Source organism: Gadus chalcogrammus, chromosome 15 (genome assembly GCF_026213295.1).
Source record: "Gadus chalcogrammus isolate NIFS_2021 chromosome 15, NIFS_Gcha_1.0, whole genome shotgun sequence".
In the NCBI taxonomy this organism is placed as follows: Eukaryota; Metazoa; Chordata; class Actinopteri; order Gadiformes; family Gadidae; genus Gadus; species Gadus chalcogrammus.
Window position 1 is genome coordinate 11,540,201 of NC_079426.1, and position 15,022 is coordinate 11,555,222.

The following is a 15,022-nucleotide window of genomic DNA, read 5'->3' on the forward strand; positions in this document are numbered from 1 at the left end:
GTTAAAGTAAACCAGATGATTCATGCATTCATAAGCGGAAAAAAAAAAAACTTGTCAAATTGAAGGCTCTTTGAGACCGTATTCATCTCCCAATCAGGTACCAAGTCTGGGGCTTCAATGAAACCCCTTCCATACAGGCAGCAACAAGACTGGTAAACAAATCCAAGACATTAACGAATATAATCGTTAACATTTTCACCCTTACCCATTTCACCACATCTATGAATGAAGCCATCTCACATTATGTACAAGACGTTTAAAAATATATAGTGCACATGTTGAGGTTGAAAAGGAAATATGCAAGACAATAAATAGATGCTGAGCCTAAGTCAAGGGTAGCTTGACTCGAACAAACATGTCAAAGATTAAGATAAACGTTGATATACAAACAGGATATATTGTTTCTTTGCACTCGATTTTGGGAAGAACTATCTCAAAGGTAAGGCTGGCATAATTATTCATACATTCATGCGAACTATCAACCTTTTAATAACTTCATGCCACCTTGTGGATACGTCCACATTTTATTTATCCGTTGCACAATCTAGGAAAGGAAGGCACTGGAATAATGCTATAAACCACGTCTGATTAAGTCTGCTCTCCGTTCTCTATCTTGAAACATGTAAAAATCTAGAAAAGCATTGGTTTGGAAATAATCTTTTGAAAAATAAAGTTGAGTTAACTACAAAATTATTATTTTTGTTGCCATCTAACTTTTTGCAAGGATAGTTTAGAAAAGGTTATTTACTATAAAAAAAAAAAAAAAAGGAACTGCTTATGGCATTTGATCAAATTAACGGTGATTGACACTATTTGCACTGAATAAATAAACTAACACTTAAAACCAACACAAAATAATGCAGTTTTGTGTCAGCAAAATGTACGCAGAAGTCGGTATGGCTGTTAAAACAAAAATGCAAATTTTGAAATGTTGTCTTTAAATGCTAGCTCAATCTTTAGGAAGAAAATTATGAAATCGCCCAATGGGGGAAAACACACTAGTAAAACAAAATTAAAGGTTGATTATACATTAATAGTGCCAAGTATCATCAGATATTTTGTCTTTGATACAATACAGCAGAAATATGTGATGTTAAGAAAGTCATGGGTCACAGTGCAAACCATTTAAACAGGGATCTGTTAGCCACGGGCGCCAACACTAGCCATGAGATGTGAAAGGTCAGCCCTATAGATTTCAATGTTGCCCTGGAAGGAGGGGGGGGGGTGGGGGGGTGGGGGGGGTGGGGGGGGGTCAGTGGACTTCCAGTTTGCTGTATTGTACGTTCCGGTTCCAATGGGACAGTCTCCATGACAACGGCAGCTGGTAGTTCCGAGGGACTATGCCGTTCACATTCTCTTCAAAGTACTGGAAAAGTCTGTACCACCACACCCGAGAGAAAGGGTTGCTCTGGGACGTCTCTTTAAGGGACTGGAATGGAAACAAACAGAACATTTTGATTTAACATCGTTTTGTAAAATGTTCATCAACTTGCCATGCTCCATTGAGAATATCCTCAACAACTCCTGTTTGAATGCAGCCAATCATAAACAACCCCTGTCTTACTAAGTCATTACATTAAAACTGAATCAGTCATTGTGCCGGAAACGCCAGTTCAACCATTCATTTTAATGGGGTTATATGCGTTTAACTGCGGCGGTGGGGGGTGCATGAGGTTGTGGAAAAGGGCGCAGCCGGGACTGCGTGTTGTCATTTCCAGAGCTGAGCAACCCTGCCATGAGGGAGTGGTTTAAGGTCACAACATGATGTCACACAAATGGGGCCATGAAGTGACACTCCCACATCGCCTCAGCAGTTTACAGTAACTGCTGCAGTAACTAACGCCTGATCCATAGTGAATGAGCCTTTACACCAATCAGACACAACCCCCATCTGACTGTACCAGATCAGAAACAACTCTGTATCTGGCCTTTTTCATGTTTGTTTAATACTTTGATGTAAAATATGTCGAACAATTATGAGATTTGAGATAGTTTGAGATAGAGGCAGGACTCACCTGCTGGTTGGCCAGAGTGTGGTACCACCAGAAGAGGCGGGTTGTGATAAAGTATGCCACCACCACATCCACAGTGTAGTGGTCGTGGGCCAGCAGGATGCAGAAGATACCAACAGCACTCAGGGTCCAGCATATCCAGTGGTACCACCAGAGTCTCTTCGGAGAATCTGCCATTCCATCAAAGAAACATATGTCAAACATAGATTTACAAAAAGGACAAGAGTCTTGCTCAAGTGAAAAGGCCAGGGTAAGCACTAAAAAAGGTAAAAAGGTTGATGATTCACGATAGCAAAATGATCACGCAGGACAGATGGGCAATAGAAAGTGTCTGAGATAACGCTGGTAATATAAATATTTCCTCTGTCTTCCTTTAAAAATAATATAAATAACTATTCCTATTGATGCCACCAGCCGTCCCTAGACGTCTTCTAGGGACAGAACTATTATTCAAAATTATTGTAATGCCACATAATGTAAACTAAATGCAAACGAGTTATTCCACCTAAATCATATCACCCAACTTGATAAGCCGATAGAAAGCCGATTGTGCTGGAGAGAAAATGTTTACATCACAACTATCTCTGAACATGGTTTATCAGTGAGATAAGAGATTGCACAAGAAAATGCCTCCACATATTTTCATTATTATTCAAACCTAAGTACAAGCACTGTAAACTTGTTTTTTATTCAACTTTGAAGCTATGCCTTTATGATTTCATAGCTGTTGTATGATCAACTCAAGTGCAGTACAGCCAGAACCACCAGGGGCCGCCACAAAAGCCCAAACTATACAACTATAAGTTTGCACTTAATGATATTAACTTGGTCACAGTTGTGGGTACATGTATAAATCATTACCTACATTTAGTAAAAATAACATACATTGGTCTTATCCTGTTACAGTTATCCAATGAGGTTTAGGCCTGTGGTACAATGCTATAAAACCTGCTTTAGTCACCAGGAAGCCAATTTTCAACAGCATTATGCAAATTCATCCGCAGTTATTGTTGGGTCCGAAATGAAGGACCGCATGAGCCTGTTTTCCTTTTCCCACAATTAATCAGGATGAGTTGCATTGCACTCATAAGCTGCACCGTCTCTAAATATTTAAACCATTTCCCCTTTGGCTAAGGCATAAATTTAAAAAAAGTCAAGTTCTGGGTGACGCATGGTTAATGTCTGGTTTACCTCAAGTTCTAACTACCATATTTTAACCTTTATTGCACAGTTCTAAAAGACAGTTCTATCAAAAAGTTGTCCTACTCTCCCAGCGTTTTAGTTTTACGCATTTCTATTTGTCTTATTGCTGATTGATCTTTGAGCGTTCAATGTAAAGCTAAAGTGATTGGACCAAAATAATTTACAATGATACGTTTTCATATAAATAAGAATGGTAAAAATTCCACACTTTCTCAATGAAAAAGGGAAACAGGTCCACGCGACATGAACAGACCACAGAGCTGCTAGTAGCGGAACTTACACTCTTTAATGAAGAGATATGTTAGCGTCAGCATGACTGTGTGCCCGCTGTACAGGTAATCACCACACATGGTGTGGGATCCTGTGATGGACAGCCCGCCGCCTGCGATCATCTTCATTATCCTCCTCATCTGGACCTCCCAGTTCCCCATGAGCTGGACAAACAGTCACACAAATAAAACAGAGTCATGTCTTCAGGCATAGACAAATGGTTTAGCAGAGCTTGGGAAGTAGAAAGTTAGTTTGGTATCAAATAGTCTTTTATATTGGCCTAGACCGAACAGCTTGGCAAAAAGAAAGCTAGTTTGGTATCAAATAGTAATTTATTTTGTCCTAGACCGAACAGCTTGGCTTGCAGTCTATGGAATAGTCTGCAAGGTGTGCAGAGACAGACAGAAAAAGTAAGAGGAACAATCAAGCTAGACTATGTTCTAATGTTAGGGAGTGCTGCTTGTTTCCCTGATGAATCCTGGGAAATGTGGGTCCATTTGTACAATGTGAAGACTGCAAATCCCAGGGTAACGACGTCAATGCTCCAACTTTTCTTGGGAAACGTACCGAGAAAAGTCCATCATGACGGATCACCTTTAACCTCCACCACAGGCAACGACTACATGGTCATCTAAATCAGATCCATCTCTGCACACGCACGTACATATTGTGAATAGATATTCAAAGCATTAAAATGCTTCCCGATCGTTGTTCGAAAGATGATGACTGCATTAAAAAAGGCAGCCTATTCTTCATTACACTCTATATCTATATATAGACAATGAGCCACATCCTACCTTTGGAGAGCACTTGAAGTGCATGCCAGGAACAGGCAGGGTGGTTATATACATGGTGACACAGCGGTACAAGTACAGCGTCCCGACAATGAAGAAGAACCGTCGGCCAATGATAGACCTGCAAAAGAACAAAGTCATGTTTTAAAAACTAAGTGGAGGCATACCCTGGACGGTGTTCAAGCTCATTTGTAAGCCACTTTAGATGAAAAATGCATGCTGGATGGAAACTCCAGGGAATTTTAAAATTTGAATGAGATAGATCATAGCTTACAACGTAACGTTCCTATTACATTGAACGCGATTGTTCTTTGTGCTGATAAATCAATCAATCAAGAAAATAATTAAAAACCATGGAGCAGAATGTCCATTGACTGTATGGACTGCGATTTCCCTTTAGAAAAAAAGCAAGATTGCATCAGCAAATATATCAGTTTACAATCAAAATCGGGTATCTTTATCATAGTCACCATGGACACTGCACGTTGCAGGATGTGTCTGCGGTAACAGCTTATTTAGGTTTCCAAGTCCTTTTATTATCAAACATAACTTTATTATCCATAGTGGTAAACTACATTTATATACATCTATAACGGTAATATAGGTTTCACGTATATATATTGATCATTCATTTCAATTGCAGTCAGTGCTAATAGCCAATGTTTAATTGCACTTCGGGACGTGAATATAGGGTGCTTTTGATAACATGATGGTGTGCACTTTTGTTTTGGATCGCAACTTCCGCAGAAGGAGTGACAGACAACAGAGTTATCGAACATGGAAACAACCTCAAAAACGAATGTCTCCCAAACATCGATGTATTAACGAATGCCCACCCATTTTTCATAATCCCCATCCTCCGCAAACTGCCACCCATTACACTATTTGACACTTGGATTTAAAAGTTTGTGGAACACATAGGAATATTTTTGAAAAAGGATGGTACACGCTTGTCTTTGCTGGCTATATGTGGCGGGTCAGAGAGAGTGTTAACTTTCTAGGACACTCATAGTATAACGCAATGGTGTGTGGCACATTTCATATAAAGCACCGCTCATTACAACACTCCTATAAAATTAAATCTTTAAAAAAGTACGTGGACAAATTAAGGACGAATATAATACAACATTAGAGTTGACCTAGGGTTATGTATTAAAAACACAAAAAACAAGATCAGGCCTTTCAACAGGCTGAAGTGGTCTGTACCTGTACTTGAGGAAGGTCCACTGTACGATCCACAGCCCCACTAGCAGCATGCCGTTAATCTCGCAGATGGAGAAGGCCCACTCCACGCGGTCGAACAGGTCGAAGAACTTGTCCGGGAGCGGGGGCGTGTGCTCCTTGGTGGGAACGCGCTCGTGCACCAGCGAGATGACCACGGTGGTGGTCACGAAGCAGACCACCGCGTACAGGAAGGCCACCGCCGTCTTGCCCCACTCGGACGGGAAGTGGGAGCGCGAGGAGGAGGAGGTGGTGACGGGGCCGCTGGAGGCGCTCGCGTTGGGGATGGGGATGTGCACCATCTCGTGCCGCACGCCGTTGAGCCGTGGCGGCGGCGGCGGCGGCGCGCCGTTCGCCTCAGCCTTCCACACGCCGTTGGGCAAGTGTCCGTTGGCGTGCCCGTTGGGCAGGTGGCCGTTCCGGTGCGCTGCGGCGATGTGCGCCGCAATCCGCAGCGTCTCCAGTCGCTCCAGCAGCTGCCGCCCGCCGTCGGACGACACCAGCTTCAGCGGCGGCGACCGGAAGTCGGCCTCGGTGAGCCGTAGGAGGGCGGTGCCGTCTGCGCCTCCCAGGGCATCGCAGTATTCCTGCATGCCCTCCTCGCACAGCCACCGCAACACGTCCTGCTCCAACCACTCCGTCACGTCCTTCATCACCTCGGCGAGGGGCAACCGCGGAGGACGGGGAGGGGGTCGTTGTCGTTGTTGTTCAAGGGGAGACAATGGAACGGGTTCTCACCGGAGGGAGATTTGAGAGTCTAGGGGTCCACGGCGAGTTCTCGCGAGGTATGGCGCATGGTGTTCCCTGGATCATTAAAGACCATGGAACCACCAACACCACTGCTGCCGCCGCTGTCCTCTCCGTCACAGTTGAAGACCTCTCCCGTGTGGTTGAAGGTTGAGATTGTAGCCCAAGGTTCTGGCTATGGAAGGTTCTTCATCTCATCGGCTTTCTGAAGGTCTTCCGTCCTGTAAATCCCAGATAAGAAAAGAGGAAACAAGACATAAAACAGGGGGAGTTGAGCTTTCCTATTCACTTCTTCTTGACAGTGTTGCAATGGGTTACGGACACTATCTCATGGCATGACATATAGTGAGTCAACACCAAACCACAACCACAAGCTTGTACTTACTGGTCACTTGGGAGTGTTCTAAATCATAGAGAAATACAAAAAATACATTGACATCGGCTCCCTGCAAGATCAATTTCCGAGTGTATGAATTATTGCCACCCTTCCCTCATAGAAATGAATGGAGGCGGTGAGTTGCCGCACGGTGGTGTGAAGCAAGCTTTAGGATCAGCTGCTGGCCAGGGCTGATGGCTGGAGACTGTAGGAGCGGAGGAGGAGAAGAAGAAGTAGGAGGAAGGGAGAGGGGGGGAGGAACAGATATCCAGCTGAAACTCATCTAATAGGCTGAAGGTCAACCCCCCCCCCCCCCCCCACATCACGAGGGCCAGGAGCCCAACTTCTCAGCCCACACTGCACAGTTTACCAGTAAACAGCTCCAAACACCGTGTCAGATGACAGGAAAATGGAAAGTCTCAAAGTCATATGGTATTACAAATAGAAATGTAGATCACACATGACAAATACAACCATAATAATAGTAAAAAGTAGTAGTAGTTAAAGGAGCCACGCAAAAACAAATATCTTGAGACAAAGCTAAATCCAGCTTTGTTCCCAACCTCACCCAACTAGTGTTCCCCTGGTATAGCTTGGCACTGTGACCTGTTTTAACTGTTTACTACTTTGTTTTGCTTCAGGGCTGAGACTTCTATCGACCCTCACCAGAGGTTGCTTCTACTCTGCACTTTTATGTTGTTGCACTCATCGTCTGCCATCTAGTCCTGTTCTTCCATTCACGGTCTCAGAACATTTAAGATCCTAACAGATTACAGATAACAATATTGGCTATACTGTCTTTACTCAAGCTCGTATAAAAAAAAATGGTAACAGGCATAAAGCTTACCAATCATCATTAGCCTGTGATGAACCAGTCTCATGTAGGTTAAACAGAACCAAAGCAGGACTAAGCTAATGGATTTAACATGGGATAGTCTACAGCTAGAGCTCACACGGACACCTGCCATCGCAGCCACCTGCTGTCGTGACCCGACTCCATTCTGCCTTCAATGTTATTGACAAACGCTGGATAATATTTGCCACAAACTCTAGAAGGGGGTTAAAATAATAAAGTAAAATCAATAAATAGATAGCTTAGAGCATAGTGAGAGAAAACTGCAGGCGGGAGCTGATAGCAGAGCCGTTCTGATTGGCTAGCTACAGATCTCAGAAGTGGGGGAGGGGGATAGAAAGAGAGAGAACATACGGTGTTCCGTTTACAATGTATAATTAAGTTAAGAGTAATGATTGTTAAGCGGTGCAGCCATTAAGGGACCTTTGCTCTGCTAAGTGTGCAAACTAAACTTCATCAACCTCAGTCTGCAGGGAGTGACTCAATAATAGAAAAGCATAGAATCAAGACGCATAGACTTAAACTACTTATGCCTGTGCGTATGAATATATACATGTAGAATATATACATGAACCCGTGTGTGCGCAACCAATTCAACCAAATACAAGACAGGAGCAGAACTGAAGTACAAATCAAAAAGGAAGTTTACAAGGTTTACAGAAAGCATAACTCACTAGTTAGTTAGAGAGCAGTTTTATTTTACCTTTAGGAGGTAAATGTCCATACGTTTACAGTTACAATAGCGCTTATGTCATGCAAATGCAGTTGAGCTTCTCCGTGATTCAATTTGGTTCTGTTTTCTCTGCAGACGAGGTGCAAATCAACAAATACATGGGCTGTGTGTCTTGGAAGACTGTCCAATATTGTTTTTTTTATCGCAGCTTAAAGCTTCCCTCTTTAGAATAAAACAGAAATCAGCTCATTCAACTGGAGTGCTAAAACGAAAAAAGGGTTCCTTTTTCGTTTTAGACTGAAAGGATCAAGGGGATATGAGCCATTGTTTCCTGGGGAAACCATATTCAAAACACTAGGCCTATTTGAGGAAATACATCGCCCTGACAGATTTCTTCCACACCAGAACACTTTAATGCCCATATCATCAGAGGGGAAATAAGGGTGTTACAGCAGTACATGACAGGAATTAAAAAAACGACTCTTTTGTGTATGAGTACCAATTTAAAAAGGTGTACAAATAATTACCCAACTTGGTTGTGGGGGTACAGGCAGCAGGACGGCAAGGTGTCGCCAAGTTACCTGCACCTTGACAGACACCCAGGACCTTTGCTAAGTAAGCTAAGGTTTGCCTAGGTCATTGGTTCCAACTGCCTCAGACTACCTCACCGCAGTCTGAGGCAATGTGTTGAACAAACACACTTTTGAAAAGGTCCCCACTCTCATTCACAAGCAATGGCATGCGTTTCAGGAATCCAGGGGGCTAGTTTTGTGTGTGTGTGTGTGTGTGTGTGTGTGTGTGTGTGTGTGTGTGTGTGTGTGTGTGTGTGTGTGTGTGTGTGTGTGTGTGTGTGTGTGTGTGTGTGTGTGTGTGTTGAACTGCCCCTGCCTACCTCCAAGCACTGCTAAAGCCACACACCCCAGCTCGATCCCTCCGCTCAACTACCTCAGCAGGACCTCTGGTATCGCCATCGCTAAGAGCTAGCAAAAGCCGTTCAGCAAAGTCACAACTTTTCTCGGTTTTGGGACCTCAGTGGTGGAACGAGCTCCCTGCCGCTCTCAGGACCGCAGAGTCGCTCACTATCTTCCAAAAAAGACTCAAGACTCACCTGTTCAGAGTCCACCTCGACACTGCATAGCCACCCTCCCCCTTCTGGCCACCAATGTACACTGTATTGTATTGTGTTGTATTGTATTGTATTATATTATAGTACTTAACTGTGTAGCAACTGCAGTAGCTGCTATCATTGCTGTAACACGGGGAATTGGTTAGCCTAGCGATTGTTGGACTTACACTTGGTTCTATGAACTTCCTTTCTGTACCGACAGCGATATATTGATACCCTTCTTATGACAAATGTACTTATTGTAAGTCGCTTTGGATAAAAGCGTCTGCTAAGTGCCCTAAATTGAAATGTCAATGTAAATGTGTGTGTGTGTGTTTCCAGTCACAACACCAAGCCAGGCTCACATATCCAACCGTCAACGAAAGTCTATGAAGTGTTTCACAGGATGGTACTGGACTTGTTACCAGTGAGAAACCTACACATAGCTGAGAAACACAAGAAGTTTAAGGCTGACTTTCAAGGAAATTAACGAAATAACAGTAAATATGTTCATCATGGTTTCAACTATCCTATACACTTCCGAAACATTTATAAGGTTGCGTGTGAACCACAAAGAACTTAACCCGGCTACACACCCTTCCAATCCTTCGTTATCTTTGACCTGCTTGAAAAAAGAAAACGTCGAGGAGCACGACTTCCAACACGTGGATCCTTTGCCCTCCTGGCAATTGACTTTCCCCTGCCTATTTTACCTCCACTTCCTGTGTTTTGGGGGAACTGCCCAACCGGGAACTTTTTTACCTGCCCATCTACTGTGCTTCACAACTCCCCGATGGTTGCTTGAACAACTTTTCCTCTTCAACCTGTAACTTTATCCACAAGTAACTTCGATCTCTCTGTTACCCAAGGGAGGTGGAGCTGTCCATCAAGTAATGCAATGTCATAAAGATTAGCATCACAAAGGCATTTCTTTTCAGAACTAGGAGCACAGGTCATAATCAGAAGTGCCACATTACATTTGACTCAATTATGTTACTATTTTTTATCTTGATAAAAAGGTCATAACCAAAACCAACTCTACAAAGATGAGGCAGATTACAAAGTCACAACAATGGGGTGACATTAAAGCCAAACAAAAGATAAAATCCGGCTCCAGCCAGACTATTCCAGCCCCTGAATAGAATGCCTATAAGCCGAGATTTCTTTGACCTTTCTTTGTCACCTGTTGTACGTTTCCTCCTTCTCTAGGTTTTCTTAAAACGTGGTCCCATGAGTATTTGGAAAAAAATAGAAACCGAGGCAGCTACAGGTGCATATGTATTCTTTTACCACTTCCCTCTTAAAGCACCACACAGGGCAGGGTGGAAGAGCAAAGCAAATATTGACCAAACACTGTTCTGTAGCATCACGTCAGCTGCACATTTCCCAGCCTATTGTAGCAACAGAAAACCAACAATCATTCACACAAAAATGGCCCGGCGCTATTTAACAGAGAGAGTTTATTCTAATTATTGGAGTGATTCATCCAAGTGCAATTAACATATCTGAATCTTAGCAGAAGTCTGCCCCAATGGTGGAACCAATCATGACATCCGACACTGAGGCCTGGCGCGCTCAATAATGGATGGATGATTTGCATTTTGCTCATATCAGCCACCGACTTGCCACAAGTATTCAAACTAGCCTAATCTTTACCGGCACTTAGATCCTGAAAAAACGATGGTCTGGAGCCTTAACATCAAGCAAGCTAGCGGTACGGTAGTAATAGTAATTTGGCTATGTTGTTAGTAATTCTGGCCATGTTGTTGTTATAGCCTTAGCTGTATCGTGCATGTCCGATTTCAAAAAGGGGATAGGCCTGGAACACGATCCAGTAAGATCCGATCAACTGGAACATTGGTTTTGCTGAAATGCTTTTTAACTTATTTATGATTGATCTTATTAATTATAATCATGGTCATTAACTTATTTTTATACTTTACTCGCTACATACAACCTACAAGGACTTGATTTAATTAAAATAGTTAGAGTTAAAATAGATTATCTTTGTGACGGGTGCCAAAGAGATGATGACAAACTAGATTTAAACTAGCACTACACTCAAGCTGCTTAAAAAACCTAAAACATAAACAGTTCCTGGAAAGCAGCGAGAGCAACGCATTCAAATTTGTTTTGGTGCTTATAATGCCAAGAAAATTCAGTTGTGGAGCCATTTTCCTCAGATAGTAGCCTTGAATTAACTATTGTAGATTGGGAGAGACAATAGTTATTGAGTATTGTGCGTACTGTGCGAACAGCAGGGAATGGTGGGTCACAAAGGGTTGCATGTTGAGCAACTATCTGATTACAGATATCTGGTATGGCCTCCGAAAATGTAACACTAAGTATTACACCGCTAAAGGTGACCAGGTATCTTATCATGCAGGCCTAATAGATTTTGGTAGATCCAATAGTTGTTGGCTCTACCAAAGCATTGGTAGAGCATAAAAGATGCATTAATAGTAACCTGTAACCCAACTTACTTATCCAAAAGTTAGCTTTGCTGTGGTAATAAATATGTTGTAGGAAGTATGTCTCAACTTTTATCAGTCTGTACAAAAGAACAATCACAGGAATGAGATCTCTACATCTCAGCATTACAACAATGCGATTACTCAACAGAACCTGACCATCCAAAAAAAACAACCTGATCTTGCAAGTTTCCCAGGGGAGGGGACGGAGAGGACAGAAGGTTGCTTACGACGTGGAGGAGGAATACTCTGGAGAGTCGGGCTAAGTAGTGAAATAAACATCATGCAGGCAGGTGTTATCCGGTAATGAGCAAAGCCCCTTGTGACTGGAGCAGGGACTTATTAACGTGTCAAGTCTGAACACACCCAGCACCACACCATGTCAACAATCTGTCAGAGAGTTGTTTTTTTGTGTACTATTACCTCCTATTTTCGGATGCCACTATAAAACAAGTGAATCACTGGTGGGGACTTCATTGACTAGCATCCATGTTCAGATCATTGTAACCCAACACCCTGAGAAGGAAGTGAGAACTAGGCAGTATCTGTTGAACGTACAAACGGGTAAATGATGCCACGTATCTTTGGTATCAACGGGCGATCTCACCTTCTGTGGAGGACATTGGAACAATAAATATATACGTAGAATGGACAACTGAATACCTCACTGACAGCAATCCTTCTACTCAACCTAAGGACCTTTTATTAGTGGAAGGATTTTCTCTGCTTTAGATCAAACTATCTAAATCAGCTGATTGAGCAGATTACCAATTCAGTAATTCAACAGAGTGAATCAAGGTCGTAAGAATATTTAACTAATTATCAATTTTATTCACGGTGCATCTGAATGTCACGAGGAGAAAGTCCCTATTCACCCATAAGGGGAACTAGGGTTAAACGTTGAAATGGATATTAGAAACCGGTCTGCAACATGGGAGCCTAGCAAGCTCGAGTTATTTTATGTTATTCTAATAAGGTATGCAAGATTAATTTCCAATAATCAGAGATCCATAACATTTGACCTACATATATATACCTTTATCTACGCTGCAATAAAAGACAAAAGCATTCGTTGATACTTATGTAGCTTATTACGCTTGTTATTATGCCTAGCTGTACATATCACATTTATTTAGCTTTTGGGTAAAATAAGTCATCCATATTACTAACAACTTGAAGTAACCCAAAAGTACTAGAGATGTTTACCCCTCCGGTTGAAAGATTAGTTCTGATACCAGAGAGAATATCACTTTTACATGATGAAGTGACCTAATAGACCTATGTTAATCAATTCTGAGAATGTTGGCCTATATTGCATAATTCCAGATCACAACACAGAACCATTGTGCAGCATAGGCATTGTTTTGTGTCGACAGTACTTCTACTGTATTATTGGGCCTACACCCAAGACGCTGACGATTTGTTTACCACTGGGAAGATAATCACGTACATGTATTTCGAGGAATATAGACATTGAAATGTGTGTCACACAGTGTGTATGCGACTGCGTATTTGGTTTTATTCTCATTTGAAAAACCTGTACAAGGCCTACTTTAAAACGGTCCCTACCTACAGCACGTATAAATGCTGGCTTGTTCACACTCCGACACGTTTTGCATTGGCAATGAGGCTTGCAATGCACGCTGAACTAGTACCACAAAGGACATTAACATTCGCTCATCAGGTCGGCTAGTGTGTATCACTTAAAACCCTCAGAATCGTAACTTCTTAATGTTGATGCCCGTGAACCCGCCCACAGAGAGACCTTTTGACCGCCATCTGTTGTTGTACACCTGTGCCCTGTTTAGTGAAGAACTTGGCTGTTTTAACCAATGACCTGTGGCTTTTATTTTATATTTCCCGTGGATGTCCTAAACCAGGGTCATTAGTGTGAATAAAGGTGTGTCACTCTTGTTGATATAATGATAATACACCATTTGTTACCCTCTTCAGAACATTAATCAACCACCAACATACGGAAACCCGGCCGTACCCTAACATTATCCCACAGACGTGACGTTACTCACCGATGACTCGCTTTAACCAGACTCTACTGGGTCACGTTGCCTTGGCAATGCATCGTGTAACTTTAGGACTCACCACTCCAGCATACATTCAGATAAGCAATCAGGATTTTCGACGCATTCCTGCATAGCGTGGAATACAAACATAGGCCGAGCAACTGTATGACAAATACTAACTGGGAAATCCACGGCTGCAATCCGTTTGGGTGTACCACCACACATTAATTATAGCCTAGGAAGACAGGCTACCCTGTAGCTTACAGCAGATCAGACACGGCTTTAAAAGACAGCACTAGTCCAGTATGGATTCATGATCAGAGGGACGTGTTAGCCCGACTATTCGCGCAATATCGCCATGCAAGGCCACCTCATATGCCATCACGATGGGCTAAAAGGTGACATTCATGACCATAAAGTTCGTATCACGTATTCCCCCAAAACTCGCTCTTTGAAATCGTGTTTATTTAAGAGCCCGCTTGACACTTACCGCAAGAGCGTTACATCGGGAAGACTTGTAGCTCAGACAGCCGAAAATTGCATAAGTCGTTGATATCGTTGTACACATTAAAGCCAACCACAGACCAGTTCGACAGACAGAACTATAGATTAAGTTAAATGCACAAAAAAAATAAGGGATATGCGGCTTCCAAATCAACGGCCGGCAGGTAGAGTCAGGTAAATGTGGTGGATCCTGTGTTTTCGTGGTTAGCAGTGGGAATTGTTGGCGCTACGTAAGAGAGTGGGGGGAGTTCCCGTGACGTCATAGCGTTGGACCACGCAGAAAATGCCCTGCTGGAGCCATGAAGTTGTAATTTTTAATAGCCATGTTTATATTTGTTTTATGTCACCCCGGCTGTAATGGTATACTTATTTGTGGTACGATTATCTTTTTCATTCTCTTGAATACGAGTGCAGATTTGCTACCTATAGAATTGTTTATTTGAATAAATCAATGGTTTTAACTAGCTTTCCTTTTTGGTTTGACTTTCTTTTTTTTTGTTGATTCTTTCTAGATATGTCACAGTGTGAAAACAGTTTGAACACATTTTATTTATCTAGCTATCCTTCCATATACATCTTTATTTTCATTGCTGTTTCCAGGGCGTATTTGTTAGAACTATTTGCCTGGGGAAAAACGTTGGAAGTCAAGCAGCCTAGCAAATTACCCCAGCCCGAACCGGGACATAATGAGCAACTCACAAATTAAAAAAAGCTTAACATGCAAAACGCATCGATAGGTCCTATGTCAAAATACCTTAATCAACAGATACAA

The 15,022-nt window shown here is 42.4% G+C and overlaps 1 protein-coding gene across 1 annotated transcript; it reads right to left on the minus strand.

Moving 5' to 3' along the window:
• Window positions 1–1,251: 1,251 nt before the first annotated feature.
• Window positions 1,252–14,469, minus strand: LOC130404733 (phosphatidylcholine:ceramide cholinephosphotransferase 1-like). The gene is made up of 6 exons (XM_056609613.1): window positions 14,237–14,469; window positions 5,486–6,468; window positions 4,283–4,400; window positions 3,496–3,649; window positions 2,016–2,182; window positions 1,252–1,429 (listed from the first exon to the last, which is right to left on the minus strand). Exons 2-6 carry the CDS (start codon window positions 6,151–6,153, stop codon window positions 1,253–1,255), a joined length of 1,284 nt encoding a protein of 427 aa, XP_056465588.1. The 5' UTR covers window positions 6,154–6,468; window positions 14,237–14,469; the 3' UTR covers window position 1,252.
• Window positions 14,470–15,022: the final 553 nt, after the last annotated feature.